At 35.3% G+C, this 26,544-nt stretch overlaps 1 protein-coding gene and 1 pseudogene across 10 annotated transcripts; one reads left to right on the top strand and one right to left on the bottom strand.

Moving 5' to 3' along the window:
- Positions 1-8,512: 8,512 nt before the first annotated feature.
- Positions 8,513-9,938, top strand: LOC150038716 (uncharacterized; annotated as a pseudogene).
- A 549-nt stretch (positions 9,939-10,487) lies between these two features.
- LOC120084039 (polyadenylate-binding protein-interacting protein 3-like) lies at positions 10,488-18,203 on the bottom strand. Of its 10 annotated transcripts, none has more exons than XM_090317929.1 (17): positions 17,850-18,132; positions 17,591-17,652; positions 17,318-17,430; positions 16,275-16,432; positions 16,037-16,198; positions 15,766-15,902; positions 15,338-15,525; positions 14,214-14,391; positions 13,868-14,101; positions 12,929-13,056; positions 12,714-12,771; positions 12,584-12,617; positions 12,039-12,343; positions 11,732-11,884; positions 11,431-11,529; positions 11,181-11,243; positions 10,488-11,009 (listed from the first exon to the last, which is right to left on the bottom strand). In XM_090317929.1, exons 4-17 carry the CDS (start codon positions 16,411-16,413, stop codon positions 10,980-10,982), a joined length of 1,908 nt encoding a protein of 635 aa, XP_090174055.1. In that variant the 5' UTR covers positions 16,414-16,432; positions 17,318-17,430; positions 17,591-17,652; positions 17,850-18,132; the 3' UTR covers positions 10,488-10,979. The 10 variants fall into 10 exon arrangements, with proteins under 10 accessions (XP_090174055.1, XP_038895873.1, XP_090174060.1 ...); XM_039039945.2 differs by having other exon boundaries at positions 12,584-12,620; XM_090317934.1 differs by lacking the exon at positions 17,591-17,652 and having other exon boundaries at positions 17,318-17,400; positions 17,850-18,183.
- Positions 18,204-26,544: the final 8,341 nt, after the last annotated feature.

Here is a 26,544-nt window from a genome sequence, read left to right on the forward strand (position 1 = left end):
ATCATGATCTAATTTTGAAGTGTTCAAATTTCCAATTAGGATTTCAATTTGAAGTGTTCCAATTGCAATTAAGATTTGGATCATTATATTCGATATAATTAACGTTTAATTTTATTGAAATTAAACGAAATTGGAGAGTTTAAAATACTTAAATATTGGTTACATGAATAGGATTCATGTTTAAAATTAGGTATTTGATTAATTTAATATTTGATATTAAATTATTATTTAATTAATTAAAATTACCTTGATAATTAAAATCAAAATTAATTTTTTGATTTGCAATTCAATTTTAGAAATTGATTTAATTTTGAATTAAATCAAAATAAGATTGAAAATTAAATTGTGTTAGTGGCGAAATCCATAATTTTGAGTGATTAGGTGGATTAATCTCAACAACAATACCTAGCCCTTCAATTGAGTGCCCTTTGAAGTGTCAAAGTTGTTGGAGTATGAGTGCTTGCATGTAATTGTTCCATAAAAACCCAAATATCTCAAATTGATGGAGATGACTGCTGGAATTTGGTAAAAATCTATTGAAACTCTTTTTCTCTTTAAAACCCTTTTTATTACCTCACTCAATTCACTTCAATTTTGGGTTCCACCACTCAAATCCAAGGCTGAGAATAGTAGAAAAGACACTCTTGGTGGTCTAGTGTTGATTTGAAGGTCAAATTCATGAAGAGCAGCTTGAATTTCATGGAATTCTTCAAAGGTAAAAGTTCTGAAACCCTCTTCTATGAAAAATGTTTTCATGCATGCTTGTAGAACTCAAATTAGGTGTAATTAGAGTTCTTATTGATTCTGATTGCTTCCGTTGCATGCTTGTATATTCTATTAATTGGTATAAGATTTTGATTTAAGCACTCAATTAACATTTATTTGAGTTTGGTGGGTGAATTTCTATGGATGCATGTTTGGTTGACTGATATGGTTGAAATTCAATTTTGGCATTAGATTTCTCTTTGATTCAGTTGTTAAATTTGTAGTTGGTTGTTGATGATGAGCTTATATGTGTGCTCTAGATTTTGTAATTTTTTTGGAGTCAATAGAGTTAAAATTAGGTTGTAAATGAAGATTGAAGGAAGCGAGGTCCATAGTAGAAACCTAGAGGAGCAGCTACTGCCAGCCAGCGTTGCAACACTGCTCTTGATGAAGCCCATGGCGTTGCAATGCTGGGATGGAGCGTTGCAGTGCTGCTCATCCTGTCCCAGCAAGGCACGCGCTCGTGAGCCAGTTCGCATGGGGTTAATCCCGTTCGACCGGTTTGGTCGACTCCTGGTCTGGTTCAGCACAAATTGGACGGGTTCAACCTCATTTAGAGCCTTAAAGAACCAGTTCGGGCAGTTCAGGTCTGGTTCGGGTTGAGTCGAGCTGTCCAGAATGGTTTTGGAGTAGTTTTTTGCCTTTATTTGTAATAATTAGTTATTATTGCTTGCTTAGGATGCCAAAGTTGAACCATTTCAGTGTTGTTTAAATATTTATGCATGTTATGTATGTTATATTTAAAATGAAACATGTATGTGCATATTGTATGCCATGTAAATTTAAAATCCCACCATAGGAAACATGTTACATGCATTGGATATATGTTATAAAAAGTTATAATATATAGTATGCATGTTTAGGGTTTCTAAAGTTTAATATAAGTGTTATATTAAAGTTTGAATGCATTTGGTAAAAGTTATGGATGCAAACCATATCTATTATTTTATAAGTTGTTATAAAATTGAATTAAACATTAAAATCTATAACAAAGATAAGTTGCATACCCACGTAGGTTAACCACTTGTTTTAATAGTTAAAATACGTCATTATCTTATGAAATATACTTACAAACTCAATCGCTATATAATCCTGTCTAAGGCTGGAGGTATTTAAGTTGACGATCTACGGAACACTTTCTACCTGGGGATTATGGCCGAATTATTGAGCGTTATTAATTGGTTTTATAAGCATGCGTGAGCGATGTGAGGTAATAAAATCGGTTCATCACCTAGACATCGTAGGTTAAATCTATTTATAAACGTTATACTTGGATAAACAACATAGACTTAGGTTGTTTAATTAGCCGGAATAAACCTAAGTAAAAGTATACCCAAACAAGTAGAACACTTCAGTAGGAGAATAATAACATATATGATATGTTGTTAGAACACTTTAGTGGGAGATTAATAACATATAGGATATATTGTTCATAGCTCTAACGCCCTAAGAGTTCACACTATGAGATTCATGCTTCGCTTCGTGTCACCATCGAAGTGACCTCCATTCGAAAAGTATTTGCATGGGTCAAGATCAAGGTGAATAAGGGAAGTAGTTCATAGTAAAATTAAATATATACGATATATTGATTTTAGCTCTCATGTCCCTAAGAGTTCACACCGTAAGATTCATGCTTCGCTTCGTGTCACCCTGGGAGTGACCTCCATTCGGAAAGTGTTTGCATGGGTCAAGATCAAGGTGAATTAGGGAAGTAGTTCATAGTAAGTGGGTGAAGGATATGTGTCAACGTGTCCTGCGCGCTTTTCCATTGGTTCGGACTATGACATTCCTCGTCAACTTGTTGACTTTAGGCAACCTTTGCTAGTCATTTAACGAAGGCTATCCTTTCGAAGGGTTGTAACATGGGATTTGGAACAACTCAAACTCCATAAATGGCTAGGATTTCTTAGGTCCATTCCCAACCTTGACTCTCCAATTCGGTAGAATCATTAGGGTCGATCTCTGATGTCTCAAAATGGAGGGTTACATTTACAGAATTACTAAGTGTTGGTAATTTCTGACTGGAAATGTTAACTAAATGATTATAGGAATAAGAGTTATTATGGAGATAGTAATTAGTCAAGAATTTCTTGCTTTAGTGAAAGAGTATTTGACTGCCTCTCGGTAGCACTTATTCTTACTCACAATAGTATTGTTGCCAATAAATAATGAAATTTTGGTACATTATTACTTTTGCTAAAATTGAGTTGGGTTTAATTACAATTTACTGATTAGAATTTGTTTAAAATTTCAGTATGTCAAATTCTTTAAAATTACACGCTTCCAATTTAGTTAATGGTTTGAATCATTCAAAATGCAAATCAAACATACTAGCTTATGATAATTCGAAATTTGTTTTAACAGAGGAATGTCGTCTATCACCCAACTCATCTACAAATCAAAAAGTTTTGAACAAGGGACTATATGCTTATGTATGGACCTATGGATTTGATCCTTACAGGATACACTAGTTCTGATTTTCAGACTAACGTAGATTCCAGGAAATCTACCTCAGGATCAATTTTCACTCTTAATGGAGGAGCTATAGTTTGGAGAAGTATCAAGCAAAGTTGTATCATTTACTCCACCATGGAAGCGGAATACGTGGCTACATGCGAAGCTGCTAAGGAAGCAGTATGGCTACGCAAATTCTTAGCTGATTTGGAAATCGTTCCAAATATGCACCTGCCTATCACACTGTATTGTGATAACAGTGGTGCAGTTGCTAACTCAAAGGAACCCAGAAGTCACAAGCGTGGAAAACACATTGAAAGAAAGTACCATCTCATCCAGGAGATCGTATACAAAGGAGACATGCTCGTCACAAAGATAGCCTCTGAAGACAACCTTGCTGATTCATTCACCAAGGCCCTCTCGGCTAAAGTTTTCGAGGGTCACCTAGTTGGACTAGGACTCCGAGTAGTGTAATCTAGGATAAGTGAGAGAATGTCTATGGTATTATAGATGCCCTAGTTTATTGTATTTATGTATCTCTACATTATATTGTATATATTTGTTCTCACTGGAGTTTTAGTCCAAGTGGAAGATTGTTGGGAATGTCCTAGAACTCGCAATTCGTGTTAAACATTCTATTTTATCAATAAATTGTTAATTTTGCATCTTAGTATGAAAATCCAATAAACGCATCCTTGGCTATAGTTTGAATGTTGTAACTTTATGTAATGACATAAACAGGATCAAGTTGACAATATATAACCTAAATGGTCTAATAAGTATATGGATGAAATTGGGTATCTCATCCTGGTAACACTATTGGATGCGGCCCACTCTGTAGTTTTTACAAGAAGTTGTAAGGTGCTACAAACGATGTGATCCACAAATCGTTCATGTTGAGACATGAGAGTGGAGGCATCCTATGCAATGAGTTTGCATATAGACTAAACCACAGAGATAGTCACTTTTCTTTATAACGACCGTTTACTATTAAAACTAACTATTTCATTTAATATGTAACCTAGGTTAACTCGATCTTAATCTTGAGCTAGCTATAACTCCTGTTTGTTTGGGATTATCCTTTGATCTGCAAATAGTGAGAGTAGTCCAACAGCACTGCTCAATAAGCTTATCATTTTGGGGATAAAATTGGATGAATAGCTGGGGACATAGCCTTGCAAGATAGAATTCACACCTACCCTATTTAGGGTTAGCAAATAGGTTGTTCTCTTAAGTACTGATTCTAGGTCTTGAATAATCGGGGTCCCGCCTTCTCATGATAGAGAAAGAATTTTATTCATAGAGATTATGAATCAGAATTGTTCATTAGAGGATCAATAGAAACTTAAGGAACAAGATGTATTCACAGGGGTAAAACGATAATTTTAACCTAGTTGTGATTATGAACAACTTGTGAAGGATCGACTTACTGATTATGGTTATTAAGTGGATATAATATATCTATAGTGAGGGAAGTTCAACTATGGGTTATCGTGGAGTGTCCCATTAGTTGACGAATGGGGTTAGATCGGACTAATGAGTTTAGTTGATTGATCTCGAATCATTAGAACCCATAATTTGTAGGTCTGTGAGGTCCCTCTACTAGTTCGTAAATGGATAAGCTTTAAAGTAGATTGAGAAATTAATTTGAAACGTTCAAATTAAATGGAACAAGAGAATATATATTTAAATATATGAAGATGGTTATTGTGCAAAAATAATTTAATATTTGATATTAAATTAATTATTATTTTTAAAATAATTTATGAAATTAATATTAGAAAATCATTTTTCAATCAAAATGGTTTTGAAATCATTTTTTGCTTTAAAAGAAAAATGAAAATCGTTTATGCATGTTGCACAAAATGGAAAATGCACTTTTTCCATTATCTTCATCTTCATGCTCATACAAAAGCCATTATCTTTTCTTCATTAAATCTCCAAGCATGAGCTACAATCTATGCATTTCACTTCTTTGCATGTTCATCTGTAATATATAAAAAAGTTTGGAGTCATTTGAGAAGGAGAGATACAGAAATTTTGAGAAAAAAACCTCTGTAAGAAGAAACCGTTCTTCTTATCTGGCTGCTGTGTGTTCTTCATTGTTCTTCACCTTTTCAAGCTGTTATTGAGTCCCACAACTCTACTTAAAGCTCCAAGAGGATAGTAAGGAAGGCTTTGAGGTGGTTCACGGTGATTTCTGGTGAAGACAACCCCTGTTCAATCGGATTCTTGAAGAATCCTTCAAAGGTATGATCTTAAAACCCTCTTTTTAGAAAAGCATGCTTTAGTTTCTGCCAAAATTAGTGAATTTGAATGCTTATGGATTCTTGATACTTCCATTGCATGTTATTGATGTGGGAGAGTCAGGAGATAAGGGACTCGAGGAAGGAGAGGAAGTGGATAGAGGAGTCTGTTGGCAGAATGGGCGTTGGAAAAATGAGTCAAGGCAAGGAAAGATGGGCTCATTCATTGGGTGGGTTATAGGGACTTGGGTTGGGCCTTTTGGGCCTAGATAAATAGAGTGGGTTGGAGAGGCAGTGTTTGTTGGGCCATGACAGATGGGCTGGGAAGGGGTTCTATTGGTGGTTAGGGAAACCATGATGTTATTGGTTATGTTGGAGATGGTGTGGGTATTTGGGCTGGAGGGGATCCAAAGCCCAATTTAAAAGGAAAGTCTTCTTCATTGAATCGGACATGTCGAGAGATGATTATTTTTCCATCTTCAGTGAGACATCAAGAACCTTTATGGATCAGTGAAGGCCCAAGACAAACACATCGTCGGTTGTGTAGGTCAAACTTGTGAGCTTGGTACAATCGAGGTAACAGGCACAGCCAAAGACACATAAGGAGGAGATATCCAACTTTTGTGAAGGAGAATCTCCATGGAGCTTTTATCCTAAAGAACAGAAGAAGGGAAACTGTTAATAAGTAAAGTTGCAGTTTGAAAGGCATACCACTAAAAGTTAAGTGGCATAGAGGCCTGAGCAAGGATTATGAGGTCGTTTTCGACAAGATGACGGTGTTTGCACTCAGCACAGCTATTTTGGGTAGATGTGTAAGGACAAGAGACTCGAATTTGAATGCCCATGTGTTTACAGATATGAGTAACATTTTTTAATTCACCACCACCATCCATTTGTATGTTTTTTATAACTTTACCAAATTGAGTATGCACAAGAGACTGAAGTCATTGAAGGTAGAAGCAGTATCACTCTTCTATTTTGAGGGGTATAGCCATGTGAATCTACTGAAGTCATCAATGAATAGAGTGTAGTACCAAAAAACATCGACTGACAGCACTAGGGCAGGCCCCCATAGACCAGTATGAATGAAATCGAAAGGGGACTATGCGTGAGAAGGGGAAAGGGGAAAGGGCATGTTGTGCATTTTTTCGAACTGATAAGCTTCACAAAACTCGTTTTTCACATTATCGGAGATTTTGAGATTACATCCACTAATTAATTTGTTCAAAATTATAAGGGATGGGTGTCTAAGACATTTGTGTAGTAAAGATTTAGACACTGATACATTTGTGTGAAAGATATGCAAAGAAGAAGAAGTGTGAGCAGCCAAGCTAGCACTCCCATTTATCTGAGTGTTAGACAAATTATTTATCAATGGGCTTGTGCATTCCATCAGGTAAAGACCATCCTTAAGTGTGCCTCTCAGTAGCTTCTCCCCCGAGTCCTTGTCCTTGATCACACAAAAATCAACATGAAACTCAACAAAAATATTGTTATCCTTGGCCAGCTTAGAAACACTTACTAAATTCTTAACTATATCAGGAACATATAGAATATTTAGCAAGGAAAGAGATCCTAATTTAGAACGAATAGTGGAAATACCCTGCTGAGAAATTTTCAATGGAGTACCATCTCCAATAATCACCTTATCCATACTTGTGTAGTATGTAGCAGAGGTTAGAAAGTTAAGGTTGCTGGTGACATGGTTGGTAGCCTCACTATCAGCGTACCAGTTTGGGTCAGCCACGGTTTCAGGGGAGGTGATGCTAGAATTGGCAACCAAGGTTGAAGGATTTTGATCCTGAGTTCGGTTGGCGGGTAGTTGGGTGGATTCAGCTCGATTGTGTGTTTGGTGAGGATTGTTGAACTCTTTGTTGTAGCGAAAAAAATCAAATAATGGTTGTATGTCCTAGCTTTCCACAGGTTTGACATGTAGGCAAATTTGTTGAGTCATTGTTCCAGCGGCCTCTTCCTCTGTTTCGACTTCCACCTCCCCTGGAGTTCGAGAACTGGATGCTCCCTTGTGAGTTTCAATACTGATTTTGGTTGGTCTGAGTACTTTCGTGCACCACATTCACAGAGATAGGGTTAGGGAAGAGGGATAAGCCAGACATTCCAAATACTCCTGATTTGACTACAAGCTAATATTTGAGGCATTTTTCATATGAAAGAATATCCAACTGCATATCTAACCAACATACTGTACCTTTGCCTTGAATAGCTACTACTACCAGATTATATTCCTCATCCAGCCCCGATAGTACCTGAGAAGCAAGATTAAAAGCAAACACATGGCTCCCAGTAAGGGCAAGCCCATCAGAGTATTTTTTTTCATTAAGGTTAAGTACTCACTCATTTTTAAGGCCCTCTTGCGTGTTTGTTGAAATAAACGCTTGAGGTAATCAGTTTCATCCCTAGACTGGATGCCCACCAGTTCCTGAACAGCTTCCCACAAATCCTTGGAAGTTTGAAATCCCATCACTTGGGTTGCAACATCTTGTGACATTGAGTTGTAAAGCCAGCCTAACAGGAGCTAATCCACTGCTATCCAAACGTCATAGGCCGAATTTGGTTCTGTTCTTTTTCCTGCAAAGTAGTTGGTTCGAAACTTGAGCTCTTGCTGGAGCTTCCACTGGCATTCACACTTTTTGTAATAAACCTACTAGGGCATGGAGTCTCCTCCTATTAGATATCCTTCCAGCCTGTAGCTCCTAAGAATGGGCTAGGCAAGGTTTTGTCAAAGAAGAAAGTTCAATCTGTCCATTTTAATAGATGTCACCTAATTTAGGAGCTGATTTAGAGGAGGTCCTGTCATACTCCCAGTGTTGGTGATGACATGAGGCAGACCTGAAGACGATAAGGATGACTCAGTGTTCACCATCGTTGGCTTTGATACCAAGTTAGAAAACGAAAGAAGAAGATTTGAGAGTGAGAGACAGAGAGGGAGCTTAAAAGCCTCTGTATATTAATTTTTGTATATTTCCTCACATTTGACAAAAAGGTGAAAGAATGATTTTATACACAATTGAGGGTGAATAAGGACAAAAATGAAAGAATCGGTTTTAGGGCTACGTATGAAGGGTAGAGAAAAACGATTGCAACAGAAAGATATTCTAAAGGGAAACCAGAGTGGCAGAGGGAAAACCATCTCAGCAATGTCGTGGCGCCTCGTCAACTTGGGACCGGTCATGGTGCTGATTAGGCTCGTCCTCAATAGGTTTGAGCCTTATTGGAGAAGAACACAAGTGGTTGCTTGATCTGAGATTTGTATGGAATGATTCCTCTTCATTATTCGATGACCAAAGGCCATATTCAAGTCATGCAAGACTTGATCAATGCAAGACCACAGTCTGTTCATACAAAGCTTGGGGATGCCCAAACTATTTTATATTTGTGTTAAAGAGAATCAATTGGAGGCTATGAGCTTGTTGGTTCAATCTACGATTGATAATAAAGACTTTTTAATACAGTGGACAATAATGAAAGCGCTATTTTGGATTTGTCAATGTTACATCAACAAATTGAGGTAAACATTAACTTTAGTTCCCTCTAAAGTTTTAATTGTATATCTAATAATTCTTCTAACGTAGTCAAGTATTTATACAAATAGAACGATATTTACTCAGTATTCTAGGATTAGAAACAACATGAACAAATTTATCATCTAATTTAAAGTTTCCAAAAACAAGGAATGCCCAAAAATAAACGAAAAAAAGGTGAGATACTAGAGCCAGCAGAACATAAAGACAAAACGAGGTTGTATGATTTTATCAATAATATGAGAAAATGGCCGGAAAACGTGCAAGTGAATTTGATGTTGGTGGCAACAGTGATTGCGACAATAACTTACCAAAGTGTAAAACCCTCCTGGAGGAGTATTGCAAGAACTAAGAATCAACAACATGAGCATTCCAAACAACATGGTTTTCACAAGAGGGACTGCGGTTATGGTGCACCATGCTACAGGAAGAAGCCTTTTCCCTAGTTACTTCATCTGCAATACTCTTTCATTTGGTGCTTTAGTGCTTGTAAGTCTTTTTCAATCTCCTTCGACGCCCTCTAGGCAGTATGATCCTTGGTTGTTTGTTTACTCTTGCTATGTGTGCTGCTGTTTTATTCTTGTATTTCAGTTACATGATTGGGCTTTGGATTGTTACCTGGGGTTAGACCAGACCAGATTACTGCTTTGTTGAATGGTATAGCTATAGAAAATAATAATATCAATAATATCCATTTTGATATTATTACGAAGAGCCACATGGTAGTATTTTCTCTATTCACCACCTTCTTTCGAGTTTCGCTACACGTTACCAAATTAAGGTGTATTTGAAATACATATTCAAATATTTATTTTAAAAAATAAGAAATTTTAAAAGAAATTGAAAAATTTTAACAACTTAAAATAACTTGTTATTTTCAAATATATTTTAACCAATTTTTATTAAAAGTGTTTAAATAAAAATGAGTTTTTTGAAAAACATTTTTTTCTTAAGTCTATCAAGCCCTTGGATTCAAGCAAAAGAAGCCTCGACAGCCAAAGACTTTAGGCAAAATTTTGTACTTTCGGATGTAATCATCTTCCGACACTTGATATTGTATCTTCATTTTTATCTGTTTTGAGTTCTTTCATCAATGTTGATGCCTTCTCCAAACATTTGCATGTTCAAATTCTTGTTTGTTTCTCAAAATATAACATTATTGTATCTTCAATAATCAATGCCACAAATTGTCACATCAGTCCTTACAAAAAATACTGAAGACCTAAACAAATTTCAAAAAAGAACAAATAAATTAAACAAGATTATTGTCAAAATTTGAAGAACAGAACATTGAAACAGAATTAACAAGCTCATCGTCAATACTCAAATGTGATGGCAAATGATGTCCGACTAACCACCCAATTTGATAACACACCTCTACAAGCAATCGAATATATATATAAAGTAAAAAATCCAAAGCAAAATCGAATAGACCATAGCATCTTCACCACGATATAACAAAGTGAGAGAAGAGTTGTCATGATTTCAATTCAATGTCCTGCCTCGCCCAACCCTTCCTATTTATTGCACACCTAAAAATCAGTATTAAGATATTCCAATTGTTATCAGTTTTACATTAAAAAGCCTACGATGTTGCATAGTGGACATATAAGTATATAGTGCAAAATGCCGTAGGCAGACAAAACAAACAAACAAACCAAACCAAACCCCCCCAAACATTTTAACTGTTGATTGATAAATAAAGGATCGGGAAACAATGTGATGTGATTGGTGGTTATTTTGAGAAATTTCAAAGCTACCAAATTCATGGGATGAGGGAAAAAGTGATTGAACTGAAAGCCATAAACTCCTCCCCATCCCAAGCGACTCCAGAACCAACACCCCCCCCCCCCCCTCTCACCCTCTCTCTTTCCCCTTTCATCTTCCTTGCGAGTTCTGTCTGAAGCAATGCCTCCAAAGAGCTTATAATGCAGTGCGAAGCAGTTAAGCTGCAGAGCAGCATCAGAGGGACTGTTTAGTACTCGCGCCCCTTGTATGGCATTTCCTGTTAGTACAAAGAGACTCGGAATCCATAAGGCCAGCACGAGGAATGGGAATGAGACATAAATGCAACAGTTTACCAACGTGTATTATCCATTCTAGGTGCTGATGAGGAAAAATATTCTGAAGAAAATAATAAAACTTAAAAGCATCAAGACAATCTGAGGATGCTTACAGGTTGGTAGCCCGGCATGTACATGGCATGCCTCGGGTGGCCAAGAAGCATGGGTTGCACGTACTGCACTCAAAGGAATTCAATTTGTAATGTACAGAACTTTGAATTTATGAAAAGAAAATTAAGAATGCCATAACTTCATATTTTCAGTAAACCCTTTAGTTTGGGATCATTTTGTATATCTTTGGATATTTCATTTGATCAATAAAATTGTTTCTTATCAAAAAGATATATTTTCAGCAAACCATACTTGAGGTCCATTTGGCTGAACATATCCATGTGGTGACTGCATCGGTGCAACCATTGGATTAAAAACAACAGGCTGGTGACCTGCAAATGAAGGTCCAATCTGCACAACAACCATGAAAAGTTGGAAATTATTTCAGATGATCTAGATCTAGTAGATTCTAGCAGATACGATAGATCAACAGCTAAGAAGTCGAATTTGTTTGCCACTGCCAGGCCATCCACAAAAATGTATACACAATTATCTTTCAATAGAAGCTTAATTTATTTAGAGAAATAGCAAAAGACAATGTACATGTACTTACTCCAACACCATAAGGCATCCCATGCATATGGGGCAGTGCAGGTAAGTTGCTCTGATAGTAGAACGAACCATCAGATGAGGACGCTGGAGAAGGTGGCCTAACAGGTGCTTGAGATGGAGTGAAACTCTTTGCATTAGGATTGAGTTTGAATTCCTGTTCACAACAGAAGGTAAAACATAAAAGAAGGCAGAAGATACTACTTTTTAACTCATAAAAACGAAAAATCTTCATGGTCAACATAGTTATAAGCCCCATCGTTTTAGGCTTGCTGAAAGCATCCAGAAAAAATAAATAAAAATAAAGATACCTTAGCACGAGGATTTAGTGTTGATTTTTCGGAGGACAGGGATCCCACCGATGAGCTAGGAGATAATACAGGACCACTAGAAGTACCAGCAGCACCATCTGAATTCAGTGATATGGAACTACCAGGTCGCCCACTAGTGTTCAACGTTTGAACTTCTCCCCGAGATTTTCCAGATCCTGGTTCATCAGAGAGTTCAGGAGGATTTAACTTCTCACTAGGCTTTGACGGAGCACAAGATGGAGCATGTGAGGCAATATTAGGCAATATCTCTTCATCAGATCCATCTTTCTTCAATGGCTGCAGATCTATGGTTTCCATCACCAAATTTCGATTAGAACATAAGAAACACACACATAAACCAGCAAGAGAGGAATTATCACCCAAATACACACACACACACAGATTATATATGCATAAATCTTGTAGGACGATTGACTGTGGCCTACTAGTAGCATCTGATGCATGTCACTTTTAACTCTTCAAATCAAAAGAATAATAGAATTTTAATAAATTAGAAGCGAAGAATAAAGCAGAAAATGGCTCACCATCACATTTAGCAAAATGAGAGTCATTAACTGCCTGCTGCAATGATAGGAAAATTAGAATGAGTAAGTCCAGGAAAACAATATAACAAGCAACAAAGCTGATTCTAGAAATACTATTTTAGAAACCTACCCTGTCCTTTTCTACAGACACATCCGCATCATTCTCCCCATGATGTTTGTCCTGGACCCTATATTTCATAGGTTCAAACCAGAAAATCAACCACAATTATTAATCATGTGGTTTTTTTTAACAAGATGAATCATGTGGTCTTTAAAACAACATTTCTTACTGAGATAAAAGCATTCTCCTCCCAAAAAATTATAAAATATAGTAAACGTACAAACCTGCTTTCAACTTCCAAAGTAGGGCAACTTTTGCACGAAGTTTCAGATGCCAGTTGTCTGGCATAATTAATAGGAGTGGATCTGGATAGATCTACACCAATATTTGTCTGGGAGGGTTGTGCTTGATCCTGCAAATCAGGACATGTTAGCCTTCGTTCATCTCTAGAAGCAATAAAAGAACAGCTAGATAGAAACCTTTTTTTCTTTTCATTTTTTGGTAAGAGGAAAAAGACCTTAATAACCAAAACAACACTCAACAGCACCAACTTGAGACAACTTATCAAGTTCTGATGAGCTTTATTAGTGTTCAAAAGGATAATGAATTTTATTAATCATAGAAATACAGAACGTAACACAAGGGCAAATTTATAATAAACCTAAGTTGTCCATAACAGAGTGAGTTTTTAGAATTTTAAATGCTTATACCAACATTACTATATATTTACTTTTAGAAGAAAATAAAAACTAATAACATGCAGCTAGATACACATAAGACTAAATATCAAGATATTCCTAGTCTTAATCCAGAAAATTTAATTTGAAAAACTGGTCTGATTAACATATAATAATAAAATGCTTATACTAGACGATGTGGGACTGCATGCTTTCCATAGGGAAAACTGAAAAGTATAAATTAATAATATCATGCCACTGATAAGAACTAATTAAGACTTCATGCATTCCAGCTAATGCATAAATGATCCCGGACAAAGGTAAACCAGACTAGGTTAACACTTGAACAGATTAAAACGGCCACCAATATTTTCCTAAAAATACTTTATCAGCATACTGAAGAATTAAAATCATGAGAGTATTTATTAAAAAAAAAAATTAAAAATAAAAACAAAACAAACCCCCAAAAAAAAACAAAAAGAAAAAAGAAGAGGGGAGAGAGAGAGAGAGGGGGGGGGAGAGGGAGAGAGAGAATTGAAGAAATACCAAGGATGAAGAGCTTGACACAGAAACTACATCACTGCATTTTCCGGAGAATGTATCTGCAAACCTAATGTCAGAGCCAGAAGGCCCCCCAAAGGTTTCCATGTTACGTGAATTGAATGACATGTCTTCATTCTCATCAAATCCACTATCATCAGCCACCTTCCCACGAAATACAGAAGAAAATCTGGTTTCCTCATCAATATCAAACTTATCGTGGATATCAATGCCTCTTTCCTGTTCATATAAAATAAAATAAAAGGAAGAATATTAAGCTCCAGAAAAGTTCCCAAAATTCTATGGCATGAGAAATGCAGCTTGAGAAATGAAATCAGATTCCGTAAATTACCTCTGCTAAATGAAGATCTTCCGTGTCCTCGCCCTCTATTTCTCTGGCTATCCTTGAAGCTTCCTTTTCCAACTCTCTTGTTTGAGGGCCTCTCTCAAGCTTTGTGGTATAAAGTTCTTCATCAAAAGTGCTTTTAACTCCAAAGAGTTTTTCATTAACTTCAAACTGATCCCAACTCCTAAAAGAAGCAACATGAAGCACATTCACAAATGTGTATGTGAATGTAATAGAAGTAATTTGAAAGCCTTGAAAGAAACATATAAGTTATAACAGAAGTTTTGTTTGAAAAGGAAACAAAAAATTGCATTGAAAAACGGAAAAGAGGGACTAATGCTCAAAAGATATCAAATAAACCAATGGAAGACAAAAAAAAAGATCTGAAGCACAATGTAAAAATGAAGTTATATGAACTGCTTCAGGAACTGACGTCCCATATTAAAACTAATGTGATACCCCTGTAAGATATTAAGAATATAAGATTACCTGCAATTATAGCCTTCGGGATTCAAGCAACCAATGAGAATAAGCACATATTAATAAATTAAAGAAACCTCAGATGTCCATCGATCACCAAAAGCTTAAAAATAAAAAAAATATAGAAATTGATAGATAAATATAAATATCTTAAACTCAAGCCCGATAAATGCAATTAATTCTAGCAATCACTTTGTTAACCATGACCATGTTCAACCACAACATGCCAACAATACTCATTCTTTTCCTGCAAATAGTGACAATGTTTTACCCAAAACAGTGATGGTTTCAAAGAAACGTATCAGAGCAATTATTAGATGGTGGATAGAAAGAGAAATGGCATTCAACATTTATAAGTATTACCTCGTGAGCAGTTCTTTTTTAAAATAATAGTTTATAGTTGAAAAATGAAAAAGGACAAAGAAGTTCATAAAGAGAAATTACATGGACGAGTGAAAGACTATATAAATTATCTAACCAAAAAAAATTACAATAATCATATACCAGAATACCCTCACTCGTTAAGAAGAGAAATCCAAAAGATAGGCCAATTTTCTTTAGCCACATGCCAAACAATCAAAAGCCCAGGACCTCAAAAGAGGGGAAGAATCGAAAGAAAGAAACAAGGTTTGGGGGAAGTGCATAACAACCTATTCCATGGACCATCAAATATGTTATCCAGTTCAGGAAATTGAGGATCATCATCATCAGGTATCCATGGTTTCAATTCTCTTTCTGCGTCATGTTGACGAGACTGTGAAATAATGCAGTCTATCAGAAGTTCATTATTTTCATTATGAGCTTCATTTGACAGTCCATCCTTTGAAACAGTCACGTCCTGGAATCAATTGTTTAGAAGATTGGTCAGATTACTGAAGATAAATTGAGAACGAAAGATGGACATGAGAAACCACACAATAAAAGACAATCTTTCATGGTCATCAATCAGACAATTACTAACATAGCCTTCCGTTAAAATACTAGAAAAGAAACCACACTGGAGGAGGGACCACATGACTGCTTGATAATACCACAAAAACTAAAAAATGTGTTAACTATTAAATAGCAAAATTAAAACCTTGGCTATAACTTGCACAAGATCTTTAGCCGGTATAACTAAAGTCTTGGAAGGTGCCTTAATTGAAGAGTCTCCAATGGTTTTCTGCCCCCTTGAAGAAGTGTCCTTCGTCAAGCGTGCCATTTTTAATATAATTCCTGAAAAATGAGAATCAAATAAACACTACTAGAGACACCAAATTATAGAATTCCAAACGATGTAAGGATAAATATTAATTACAAGGCTGCTTGTCAAATAAATTTGACATAAGAATAGTGGAAAGAAAACACACCAAAATCTTTTTCAGTATTGCTTGAGTGGAATATTCCACTGTATATAGATCCATTTTTAACCTGGACGTCTACATGTTGTCCAATAAAACATGCAGTTAAATATACTAATCGATCATGTGAGGAACTCCCAAAACTTCCATCTTTGCTGCCAGCCAGTGCTCCTGCATAAACAAATATTAGGGGAAAGAATATCAAGTAGAACACGATTTCAGGGGGAAAATGAGTAATGAAACTCACTTGTATTAGTTAATCTGTTGGTGTTTGACTTTCCAGGCTGAAATTTATTCTCAAACTTAGTTCCTACATCCCTATCGCCTCTACGACGTCCAAAACCATTAGCAGAAGGCTTGGAATGTATGGATTGTTGTAGATTCATATCAGTTGCAATCCAGAACCTATTGAGAAAAGGTCATAAATAAATGGGATCATCATTCTGCCAACTACTGATGTGTTTGAATAAAATATCATGCTTTCCACGCACAAGTAACATGCAACAGAAGGAGAATACATGCCTACCAGTCTAAAACGAGACAATACAGAAAAATATACAGGAAAGTTATTAGCCCTTGAAAAGCAATGAAACATGCTACTAAGGGGAATGTTTTTCAGAACTACTATGATTTCCTAGTGCTATGGTGAGGAGGCAGATGAAAATCATCTGATTAAGTTCAACTATCGCAACGGTGGAAGTAGCAAAATAATAGCATTCTTATGGAATTGGAAGGAAATCGAGGGACTTACTAAATTTTCAGTGTACACTATCAAAAAAAAAAACAGTAAGTGATTTCTTGTGGAGCGGTTTTCTGTAACCTTGTAAGGTTGAAATTAGTATTCCTTTCTCCTAACTTCTGTAGAATCAATGAAACCCCTCGTCTTACTTTAAAAATGGTTACTACGACCAGTCGACCATTAGGTGCTATCAAAGTGAAAATAGCAAAGCAGTTGTTATTTATGTCATTATGACAGCAAACTACACTATTTATTAAAAGTCAATAGAAGTTTTGAGGAGGATATCTCGTACAAAATATTGAGCATAAATAAATGGAACAAAGTAGACACATTTGAAGATTTTGACATCGGATCAGAAGTTAGATTACAAATTTATAATCCACTTTTTCCGTAATGCTGATCCTCATGTGATAACAAGCACGTGTTAACAGAGAGAAATAGCAAGGCCTGACTTTTCCACCCTAACCAAGTCAAGGGTGACAATATCAGGCTCAATAACATCATTCGGAAACTACGTGAAAATGTGAAATCGCTTAAATTACCGAACTTACAGTAAAGTTTACTGTCCACGCATGCAATGTCTCCCAGACTTCGAAACACCAATATCGAAGACAATGAACAAATTAAACGACGTCTAGCAGCAGGATCGTAAAAAATCGTATTACTGATACCACAGCAGAAAAACAAGAATAGTAGCATTATATTGTAGGGAGAAGAAAAGTAAAGAGAAATTCAAATCAAACCAAATCAAATCAAGTTTCCGCACGAAAATGCAAGCGAATTAAGAAACATTAACAATTGAAAACTTGAAAAAAAAAATCTACCAAATGGCGGATGGTAAATTGAAAAACTTTCTCAAGCAAGCCCGTGAAAGTGAACCTCAAACCTAATTTCAATAAAAAAATTTATCAATTTTATCGTCCGTTTTCTATCATCCAGAAGATGCCAAGGCACTAAAAACCAAAGCCCCTGGAAATTGTAGCTCCAAGAGAGAAAACTGAAAATATCGATAGCTCCAGAGCAGAAAGAAAAAGCATGACAAAAATGAAACTGAAACTACAGCATTCTAAACATGATCCTTACCTGGATAGACCCGAGGAATCGATAAAATTAGCTAAGAAAAGCGGCGAGTCGCAGATGGATACAGGGAAGGTGGATTCCGTTAGGGTTTAGGGAACGGAGCGAGGAAGGGGGTGCTTCCTTGTCGAAAAATTAGGGTTTCTTTATGATGCGAAGAATGCAGAGAGATCAAAGATGGCGATCAGGAACAGAACAACCGTATAGAGGAGAGGGAAAGGGTAGAAAGAGAGGGTCGATGCGGTCTCGAAGTGATGGGCACCAAATATCTTCGGGTGTGAGAAAGGGCGGATATGGGTAAACTGCGCTCTATTTATGGATTCTTTAGCGGACTAAATTTGTTTCCGGATGGAAATAAACTATTATTAAGCTAAGAGATTCAATTTTGTTCTTTCTTTTTATCTCTATTAATTATTTTCTTTCCCATTTTTCAACCAGTTGTTTTTTTTTGTTAAATTTAATTTTAATTTAATATTATCATTAACCAGGTTCGATACATTATCTCCTCTATAAAATTTTAAGGATGTCTCATTAAATAGCTTTTTTCTCCATAGAAAAAAAAAGGTCAAAACAGAGAAATACCATCTCTTTAAAATAGTTTTTAATTACTATAACTTGTGCTATCGTGAAAATCATATAATTCAAAACATCAATATCTTGATTTTAATTGTGTCATATGATCTTAAGATTTTATGGTATGATTTTATTGTATAATCATACAAGCTAAAACAACTTTTATTACAATAATTACTTTTGCCGATAGAAGATCGAACTATCAATATTTAGGATTGTAGGGATGGACCTATCGACCTATGATCAAAACTTTATTGGTGGAAATTGACTTTATATAAAGGTGACTATGATGAGAGAATTTTTACATCCACATTTTGCCTTTACAACTTCCATTCTTATTTCGTGGTTTGCCACACCTATTCAGGTCAAGGTGGTTACATGCAAAGTAGTGTATTCTTTAATGTACGTGGGTGATCTGAACCATAAATATGAAATATCACGATCAAACGATAAAAACATGTTTGAATAACGAAAGTCACATCCTTTCCAAATTACAACTATTTAGGTTGAGGTGGTGTATCACATGTATGAGTATGATTTATATCAAAGATATGAAACATTAATGGGGGTGTTTAACAACCAAGGAGAGTTGGGTTGAGTTGGTATTTTTTACCAACTCAATGTTTGACAACCAACGTTGATTATTTTACTAACTCACCCCAACTCTCCCCAATTCTCTCTCTCTCCAATGTTTTTAATGGTTTCACCCATCGGTCTCCGTTGGCGATTATTGCTACCACACTCCGACGACATACTTTGATGACCACCTTTGGGTGACCAACTCTGACGATCAACTCCGAGCTCCGACAATCACCTCCGATGACACTTTGGCAACCAATTCCAACAACCACCTTGGTAAAAAAAAAAAAAAAAAAAACTCTGACTTCCACATTCACACGACCAACTTTGACAAAGAACTCTAGGCTCCACCAACCACCCCCAACGATAACTCTAGTGACTAACTCCAATGACTACCTTCACACAAGAAACTTTGGCGACATACTCTACTTACCACCTTCGTGTGCCCAACTTCAACGGCCTCTAATAAAAATAAAACGACGAGTTTAATTATCTACCATTTTAGCACTCTCACTCTCACCCGTTTCCCCATATATTTTCGTTATTCTCCCAACTCCCTCAATTACTTTGTCGTTTCTCTCTATCACATGCTCTCTTCACATTTACCCCCTTCTCTCATCTTCTCTCTTCTTTCGCCGTCTGGTTCGTCTTTCTCATTTTCTCTCTTCTTTCTCTGTTTGGCTCATATGGGTTTTATTTTCCCCTTTCTTTCTCAACTCCTCGTTTCTCTCTTTTTTTTTTCTTTCTATAGCTGTTCTTTTAGATCTAATTATTCTTCTTCTATTTCATTTTTTTCTTATAAGATCTAAAAAATATTACATACGACGTCCTATTATTGTTTCACTAAACAAAAGTTCAACAATATGTTTTAAACAACCAATCCCTTGATGTTTTCAAATATTACATAATTCTAATGAAATAGTGGAATTTAAAATTATGGCCCAAGTTTTTTTTTCTTTTTTCTATAAAGATAGTTTGTACACTGATGCAATATAATAGTATAAAAAATAGACATCGATATTTCTAAAATCATTTCACCGAGTTTAGAAAATGATAAATTCATATTCCACAAGTTGGTCAAAAAAGACTATCTATAGTTGGTTTTATGATTTAAATTGTAAGATTTGGTTTTTTTCAAGATTGACATTTAAGTGTCATCCCTTCTATCTAAAACAATGTTAATAGTTTCTTTTGATGGCACTAATCCTTTCAGTTCTTTTTAATTTTTATGGTAATTAATGATTGAATGGTACTACTTGCAGTGTATGGGCATCCCCTGTCTTCTTGATCCATGGCGATTAAGTTGGGTTTTTTAATTGAATAATCACTTCTATTTGAGTGTTTAAAATATTGAATTCAAAATTTTGTGTTTTGTATATGAATACTTTGTAGATAATTTGTTATATTTTGAGAATTGGAAAAGAATTGGAAGTTTTTTTTTTTTTTTTATCTTAGAAAAGTTAGAAAAATATGTGTATAGTTGAAAATTAAAATCAACAATAGTGTAAAAAAAAAAAAAAAAAAAAAAAAGACAAAATCAATTTCATTTACAAAAATAGCACCAGATACCCCAATTTAACTCAACTCAACTCAACTCTGCATCCAAACACAGACAATAATTACCAACTCAACTCACCTCTACACACTAAACACAAACAATGTAACTCTCCAGATAATAATTACCAACTCAACTCAACTCAACTCTCTGCTTTTATCGCGCATCAAACGTCTCCTAATATCTAATAATGGAGATATGTTTGGAATAATCAAGTCTTCTCCCCTTTAAACTTTTATAAAGTTCTATTTTGTCTTTTCTCTTCAAATAGTTACAACTATTCGAGTCATATAAGGTTAAAAAAAATATTTGATATATTAATTATAAACTTTTTTTAATTTTTAATTTTTTATATGCATTAAAATAAACTATAAATATCACAGACATCTCACGTGTTATGGACTAGTATTCTAAAACTATAAGGCTAAATATATTTTACTCCAACATGTATTTTTTTTTAAAATTAATCTTTATGTATTGATTTTAAGGAATGAGATCATGTTAATTATGTATTGAGCTACACTCATATTAGTGATAATTCTCATTTATGGAACTTATTTGGTTATAAAAACCTAATGATCAGTTTGATAACATTCCCATTTCTCGTTTTCTATTTTTTGTTCTTGTTTCTTGTTTCTTATTTTTTAAGAACTAGAAATAGGAATATGTTTAGTTGTTGGGGTTGATGCCCTAAAGTCTCGTGTCCTATAGTTTGTAAACAGTTTGTACGAACGCTTGTGATGTATAATATATGATATTTACTTCACTTCTTGACTTTGTACATTTGGATGTTTTATTTGCTTTACCACAAACCAATAAACTTAAAATCCCTGGTTGTCTTTATGCAACTTAAGCATGTATGTGGTGACATACAAGTGGATCACGTCTTAAGTGATAACCAAAATGGTCTATAGTATATGGATATAGAAGGGAAACCTTATCCTGGTAATGCTATGGATGTGGCCCGCTTTGTGGAATAGTTACAAGTGTTGTGACTTGTCATAGATGGTCTGATCCTGATCATTCGTGTAGGGGACATGCGAGCGGGGGCGTCCTATCCAAAGAGTTTGTATAAGACCTGACCATGAAGTGTTAACGTCTCGTCATATAACCCTATTCATGATAGAGACTTCACTTCACTAGGATGACCATAGGTAACATGATCTCAATCCTGAGTGAGTTGGGAAGTTCTGCCATTAAGGACGGTCCTTTGATTTACATGGGTGCGAGTGGCTAGAGCGTCGACTCAAACCTACCATTTTGGGGATTCGTCTGATTTGGGAGCTGGGAACTCAGCTACACAAGATGGAGTTAACTTCTTCCTTGAAGCAGGGGTAAGTAGATAGATTGTTCCCTTAAGGGTTGATCCCGGGGCTTGAACAATGTGGCGCCACACACCTTCTTATGGCCCGTGTATTGTTCATTAGAGGGATCAGTGGTACTTAAGAAATAAGATGTAACTACAGGGGCAAAATGGTAAATTGACCCAGCTGTACTTACGAGCATCTGTGAAGGGTCATCGTACTGATGATTGGTTATATCTGATAGACACAAAAATATATCTGTGATAAGAAAAGTTCAGTTGTCGGTCTTTAGTGGAATGTCTGACAGTTAACGGATGGTGGATATCGTGACTAAAGAGTTTAGTCAGTTATTCACGTACCGTTGGAGCTTCGAGCCATAGGTCCATAAGGTCCCCTTGGTAGTTTGGATACAAGTTGAGAATCAGTTTTTGGGTTAGTTTGAAATGTTCAAATTGACAAGAGGGAATTCGATTATATATGATATAATTGAACTAGTAAATTATATATGATATAATTGACTTTATGTATGAGATACATTAATTTGGAGGAAATTGGATATAAATATGATTTATGTCTAGTGGAGGAAAAATACTATGATTAATATATGATATTAATCCATAGGTTACGAATATAATGTGATTATATTTATTATTTATTAATTGGACAAATATGGGATAATTAGTCGGCATCTCTTCTGTTTTCGTAACTGATGAGTAAGATGAAGAATCATTTTGAGACGCTTAAATAGCTCACGGTGTGTTAAGCATTTGGTGATATAGTGTTTGAGAAGGTCATTGCTTAGTAAATTAGAGCCTATACGATAGTGCTACTTACTAAACAATCGTTTACACCCGCGTGTGCTATTTACTAAACAATCGCTTATCTTTTACTAAACGATTGTTTAGCTCGCGCCCGAGCTTTACTAAACGATCATATAGATGATCGCTTAGCTTTTCCTACACGATCGTATAGACAATCACTTAGCTTTTCCTACTCAATCGTATACTTCACCTAAACGATCAAGCATTTTGTCTATACGATAGACGAGTCTTTCTCCCACTTGCTTGATTGTTGTATACGATCTCTTTTCCTCCTCCCCTCTACCAAATCCGAATAGAGCCCACTCTTTGGATTCTCACTCCGAGAATACTGAGGGTTCCAAGTGGTGGTGTCGTCCCTTTTCTTCATTTGTTCGTGTGGAAACTGTTCGTGGTAGAAGATTGGGTATTGTTGAACGATAGTTGGTCGTTCATGGAGAGAGAGTAAGATTTCAAGTGAAGAAAATTCTTCAACTGGTATGTTTTCTTAGTCTTTTGTTTGTTTATCCTTTAAGCATGCTAGTAATTTAACGTTGTGAATGCATATCTGTATGTTTGAATGTATATGTAGAAATTTTATCACAATGAATTGGAATGATCCACTTCCGCTCATAGGTACTCTTGTATAAGAGTTCCTTCATTAATAACTATTTTTATTTCATGTTTCTTGAGAAAAGAAACGAAAACAGAAACTTGTTTGATAACCATTTTTTGTTTCTCTTTTCTTGCATTTTTTCCTTACATTTTCTCTTATTTTATAGTTTAAATATAATTTACTTGTGTAAAATAAAAATATATACATGCATTAAAAAATAAAAAAATTAATTATAAAACACTTACATTATCAAATGCAAATAATAATTATAAAAAATCTACATTATCAAATACGAATAAGTTTCAATGTAAAATTAACGACAATAATATAGTTATTGTTGTTTTATCTTTCAAATGTTTCTCAAATTTGACGTACAATGTTACTTTTCACTTTTGTTGGCCTTTTGTAGATCCATTTACATCCTATGGGCTTGACCCCTTTCGATAAATCTATAAGCTCCTATACTGAATTAGAGTACATGGAATCAATTTTAAGGTCCATGGCTTTGACCCATTGATCCTTATCTACGTCATTCATTGCCTGTTTATTGGACAATGGATCCTCAACACCATGATCTGATATGACAAACTGAGTTTCTGTTAAACCCAAGTAACATTCAGGTTGTATCACAACCCTTCCACTACGTCGAGACTCTCTCAACGATTGAGAATGACAAGACTGACTTGAAGTGCTAGCTTCTTCATTAACTCTTGATGAAGGACCAACTTCATCAACAACCCTTGTTAGCTCTTCAGTAGTTTCATTTAATACTACTTTGCAATGTAGTTTATGATCTTTCATGTGGTCTTCCTCTAAAAATGTAGTGTTTGTCGATACAAACACTTTATTTTCTTGAGGGTTATAGAACAAACCACCTCTCATCTCCTTAGGTTAACCAACAAATTGGCACAATTTTGAACGAGATTTCAACTTCTTAGGATTTGTCACTGATACATGTACAGGCCAACCCCAAATTTTGAAGTAACGTAAACTCGCTTTACGCCTCCTTCATAATCGAAAGGTGTTTTAGAAACACTCTTCAAGGGAACATTGTCCAAGATGTGAACTACAGTCTCTACTACCTGCTCCCAAAACAAGTAAGGCAATTGAACATAGCTCACCATAAAACGAACGATATCTAATAAGGTTCTATTTCTCCTTTCTGATACACCGTTCTACTGAGGTGTACCAGGTTCTGAGAGTTGGGATTGAATTCCATGTTCTATCAAATAGTCTTGGAATTCTAAATTCATATACTCTCCATCCCAATCAGATCGAAGTGTTTTAACTATTTTACCTAATAGGTTTTTAACTTCAACCTTATACAATTTGAACTTTTTAAAGGTTTCAGACTTATGTTCCATTAGGTATAAGTAAGCATACCTCGAATAACCATCTATAAAAGAGATGAAGCATTTGTACCATCATCTAGCCTTTACATTCATTGGACCACATAGATCTGAATGTATGAGCTTGATAGCTCTCAAAAAGAGCTATTATTCTTAACTTAATTTGGGCTTATTATTGGATTTTATGTTTCTTTTTTCCTATTTTGTAGGTATCGAGCAATCAAGAGGTAAAATTGGCAATTTGGTGAAGAACAGGGTTAATTTGGAGCAATTTGGAGTTGATTTGAGCATTCAGACTTCAGAGGAGTACAAAAGACCAAAATCCCCTACTTCAGCGTCGCAACGTTCACCTTATACGAAGCCCCGACACTTGCCTAATGCTGAGAGGCAGTAGCCTGGTGTGCAAGGGAGCATTGCAATGCTCCGAGTTGGCAATAACGCCAGCGTTGCAACATTTCCCTGACACTCATAGCCTTTTTTGTCAAGCGTTGCAATGTTATTTCCTACGAAGATTTCTATAAATACATCCCTTCGTCTTTAGATAAAAAAAATGTTGAATTTTGGGGACTGAGCTAATGGAGGCCGAAGTAAACTTTAATCTTCTTCCTTTTCCTTCAAATTTTAGTATCTTTAGGTTAGTTTTTCTTTTTATTTTGGGATTGTAATCAACGAATTGGATGTGTATCTCGGATTTGTCTATGAATTAAGAGGTAACTCCTATCTAATTTCTTTGAGCAAGAGCCCTATGTCTAATTTCTTGAAGGATTTTTAGTTAATTTAACTGAATTGTTGTGAACTCTTTGGGATGATTTGATTGAATCTTAATGAAATTTTTATAAATTGATCTGACAAATTAGTTTATTGAAATTCTTGTTTGCAAAATCGTCATAGCCTATATATATATTGATTGATTTAGTTGCGCATATTAGGATCACATGTGTAAAGTCTAGATTTTTTCTGTCCAAATACATGTATGCCCTAATATAATCTTTTCCAAATAAATCATGCTATAAGATTGGCTTTTTCGACTTGTAGTATGTCTCAACAATTGAACCCTTTTGTAATGCAATTCAATTTTAATTTGTATGTCGCTAAGAATGAAGAGTTGTAGATTGAATTAGGGCTAATTTGGTTTAATATTGAATTTGACTAATTGGGCTGTTAGATCTTCTAATAGGTTTAGGGGTTGACAGGTTCAATGCAATTAATTGGTACCTACTGAAAGAAATTACATAGGATTCTCTCTCTTGCTTTAGAAATTAGATAGACTCCTATTCTAGATTATATTTACCCCTTTTATTTTAATTTCACACATTTATCTTTTTCACACCAAAATCCCTCATTCACCGCTCTAGTTAGGAAATTAACTTAACGAAACAAATTGAACTTTCATGCGGATCGACTTGGACTTACTACTGTTGCTACATTTTAGTAGTAATAGGAGTAGTTCGTTATATACAATTTTTTTTTTATCAAGTTTGAAGCTTATTAATGACGTAAGTTTTGAGCTCGTTAGAGCTCTAAGGGCTCTTTGGCTCTATAACTTTTTCCACTAAAAGGTATTTTAGTCATTTTCCCTTCAAAACATGATTCACATGGAGGTAATGAATCACCTTCTAATTTGCTTAAAAGTCCATTCTTTACCAATCTTCCGATCCTATTGAGATTTATGTGGCCTAATCTCAAATGCCAAAGATATGTATCATTGTTAACTGGAGAAAATCTTCGCCTTTTAGTTTGAGTATTAGCAGTTTTAAACATCTCATGATTTAAAAGTGCTTTCAACCCAATTGGTCCTAACACGTATAAGTTGTCTTCTAGTTTAGCTGATCAAATAATCACACCATTTTTCATAACTAACGCTTCATTTTAATTAAAAGAAATTGAGTATGATTGTTCAATTAAACAAGAAATAGAAACAAGGTTCC

The sequence above is a fragment of the Benincasa hispida genome, chromosome 1, assembly GCF_027475165.1.
Source record: "Benincasa hispida cultivar pf3 chromosome 1, pf3_genome.v1.1, whole genome shotgun sequence".
Taxonomy (NCBI): Eukaryota; Viridiplantae; Streptophyta; class Magnoliopsida; order Cucurbitales; family Cucurbitaceae; genus Benincasa; species Benincasa hispida.

Excerpts from the sequence above, each read along its gene's own strand:
- LOC120084039 (XM_039039947.2), bottom strand. The coding sequence starts at position 16,413 with ATGAATCTACAACAATCCATACATTCCAAGCCTTCTGCTAATGGTTTT. Across the intron at positions 12,344-12,583 it reads TCATTTTGCTAAATGTGATG|ATCTGCAGCCATTGAAGAAA; the intron begins GTGAGCCATTTT and ends TGGAAACCATAG. Across the intron at positions 11,885-12,038 it reads CACTAAATCCTCGTGCTAAG|GAATTCAAACTCAATCCTAA; the intron begins GTATCTTTATTT and ends TGTTGTGAACAG.